This window comes from Nannospalax galili, unplaced genomic scaffold (genome assembly GCF_000622305.1).
Source record: "Nannospalax galili isolate Female #2095 unplaced genomic scaffold, S.galili_v1.0 scaffold238, whole genome shotgun sequence".
NCBI lineage: Eukaryota > Metazoa > Chordata > Mammalia > Rodentia > Spalacidae > Nannospalax > Nannospalax galili.
Genome location: NW_008341888.1, coordinates 3,150,991 through 3,153,831, shown reverse-complemented (window position 1 = coordinate 3,153,831; position 2,841 = coordinate 3,150,991). Strand labels below are relative to the sequence as shown.

Sequence of the window (2,841 nt, the reverse complement as noted above, 5' to 3'; positions counted from 1 at the left end):
ACTGCATTGCCTTCTCCACTGCCCTCCCTCCACGTAGTTGGGGGCTATCCTTGTGAACTCCCATAACATATCCACCCCACTCCATTTTTTTAGTTACATCACTTGCCACAGTAAAAAAAAAATAATTGCTAGTTTACTTCCATGACTCTTCCTCCTTTAGGGGGAAGCTCTGAGACCCAGTGGAGCTTTTATAACCTTATATTCCCAGCACATGGCCTTGTGCTCAGAGCACACAGGTACCTAATAAACGTTATAGAATAAATGAACATATAAGCATGGCATCTTATTCATTATGCTTTTATTTTTCACTACACTCTGTAACAGCAAAACAAATACAGGTTAAGTGGCAATCTTTTTTTGTTTGTTAATACAATAGTAGACATAAAGGGAGGGCAACCACAGATGAGTGGCTTTGTGTTTGTTTTGTTGTTGTTGTATATGTGTTGTTATTGTTATTTAGCTCATTTTACTGGTTATTTCAAAGATGTACATACTACAAATACATTTTACACAGTTATCTGAACATTTATATTTAAACAAGACAGGAAGAGCAAATGAGCAACTTCATTTATAAACACTGATCAAGAAGCCAATTTAAGAATATATTAGAAGGAAAGAAACACTATTAGAACTGGAACACAGTAAGCATAAGGTGTAATCTCTACCCCAACCCTCCCAATTTCTGATTTAGAACACCAGTGCCCATTTCCCAAAGGCCCGTTTAACTGATGTCACTCAACTAAAACGAAACCGCCTCCAGACTTCACATGGAGCCAAAGAAGAACATGGCAGTTGCCTCAGATCTGGCTCTGGCCTCCTCATCTTCCACAGCCTCCCTGTATTGCTCTGGCCAGTCCTGTGGTCTCTTTCTGTAGAGCCTGGCCATGTATTCCAAGGCTTTCATTTTGGTGATTTCAAGGTGAGCCCGAGGACCCCAAAGCAGCTCATATTCAACTGGATTAGAGTAGGACAGTGGCCTGCATTCCAGGTAGCGTTGTCGCATAAGCTTACAGGTGATGGCGTGCTTTCTCCCTACATCCACGCTAAATCTCCGAAGCAAGTTCCAGATGTTGGCCTCTTTGACTCGGTTGCCCATCAGGAAGATCAAACCCAGGATTGGCATCACATATTCTTGGGTGGGTCTGCCCAAGCTCTCGAGCATCACTTGCTCTTCTTCTGATTCTGGTTGCTGGACTAGGAGGTAGATGTGCTCACTGGTATCAACCTCAATCAGAGAGAACCCATAAAACAGATCAAGGATTAGAGTGGCTCGGCTGAGGATATTTGGGAACACATCCTCGAATTCTTTGCCAGTGTGAGCCAAAAGCTCATCCTGATGTATAGGCAGCAACTCCTCAGTGACATTAATGGCCAACTGGACCAAATCATTTGCTTTATCGTTCATAGTGTCCTCTGACCAGAACTCTAAGCCAGCAGCCTGGCTTCTCTCTTTGGCTTTGTCCGCTTCCAGGGCCTTGTTATACTCTTCTGGCCAGCTCCAGGGTTCTTCATCATGGGCCTCTGCTACAAACTTCAGGGCTTCCATCTTTGTGATTTCCCTGTGGGCTCTAGAACCCCACAGGAACTCAAATTCGAGAGGATTAGTGCCATACACTGGCCAGTACTCCAAAAATCGCATGCGGACAAAGTCAGTAGTGAGGAGGTTTCTTGTGTTCCCAAAGAGGTTGTTGATCCTCTGAGGCTCATCCATCACATCAACCTTTAGCAGCAGGTCCCAAATGGAGGCCTCTCTTGCCCGATTGCCATTCAAGAGGATGTGGCCTAGGACCAGAGCTAGGAGACCTGCCTTTGGCATGTCTAGGGTCTCTGCTAACCGTTCAGTGGTCTGGGGACCCCGTTTGCTGATTAGGTTGTAGGTGTCAGTCTGAGGATCAAGAACTCTCAGGTTCAACCCAAAGACCCGATCCAGGTAAGCTGAGGCTCGTCTGAGTATCTCAGGGAACTGATCTGAGTATTCTCTGAGAAACTCCAGCATGTCTGACTGCCGGATGGACCCCTCGCTTTGGCTTTTCATGCGCATGAAATTCACCAAAGCAACCGACCTGTCTTCTAGAGGGTCGTGGACCCTGAGCGCCCCCAAACGTCGAGACTGCTCGTCGATGAGAACCTCGATGTCATTCGGGTCCTGCGCAGCCTGGGAAGCGCTGGCACCCTGTGGGTCGATTGGAATTGGAGGACCCTGGGGAGCATCGGGGACTACCATGGAGGTGGGGGGCCCGGAGGCGTTAGTAGCCTGCATTTCACCCCGGCCGTCGCTGTAATCTGCAGTGGTTTCTGCGCTGCCGTGGCGCGCATTCTGGCTTACCAGAGACATGGTTCCGGGAGACAGGAACGCGAACGGGGAGGTCAGCGATCCGTCGGAGAGAGGACGGCAGGTGTGTTGGTGCCTCGGCACACAGCCAAGGCCTGAGACCCGGGAGCTGGGCGGATGGAAAGTGAGAGCTGGTAAGAAAGGCGATCTTTTTAAACAAGCTCTAGTCAGCAATGAGCGAAAGCCTAAGAGCAGTTAGCTTTGCCGCAGCCTACGCAGGCGCAGTCGGGCTCTGCGACTTGGTGACCACGCCCCACTCTCAGTCTTCCACTCCCGCCTCCCACCTCTGCTGGGTCGGCCAGGCTGGTCTGCGCTTGCTGGAGGATTCAACTTATTAAGAATGCGAAATCGCAAAAAAGGATAAAGGAGATAAAGCAAAAGGGTCAAGGGATGTGAGGGTGGGGAGGGCGAGGTGTTCAGTGACACTACACTTGAAGTTTTTCTATGACATTAAAAGAATCTTGGTAAAGCACAGTAGAGGACTCTGAAGTGGGGGTTAGTGATAATTA

At 48.5% G+C, this 2,841-nt stretch overlaps 1 protein-coding gene across 1 annotated transcript; it reads right to left on the bottom strand.

Moving 5' to 3' along the window:
* Nucleotides 1-464: 464 nt before the first annotated feature.
* Magee2 (MAGE family member E2) lies at nucleotides 465-2,570 on the bottom strand. The gene has a single exon (XM_008837675.1). It carries the CDS (start codon nucleotides 2,333-2,335, stop codon nucleotides 764-766), a length of 1,572 nt encoding a protein of 523 aa, XP_008835897.1. The 5' UTR covers nucleotides 2,336-2,570; the 3' UTR covers nucleotides 465-763.
* Between the last annotated feature and the right edge of the window lie 271 nt (nucleotides 2,571-2,841).

Coding starts and splice junctions, on each gene's coding strand:
- Magee2 (XM_008837675.1), bottom strand. CDS start 2,335: ATGTCTCTGGTAAGCCAGAATGCGCGCCACGGCAGCGCAGAAACCACT.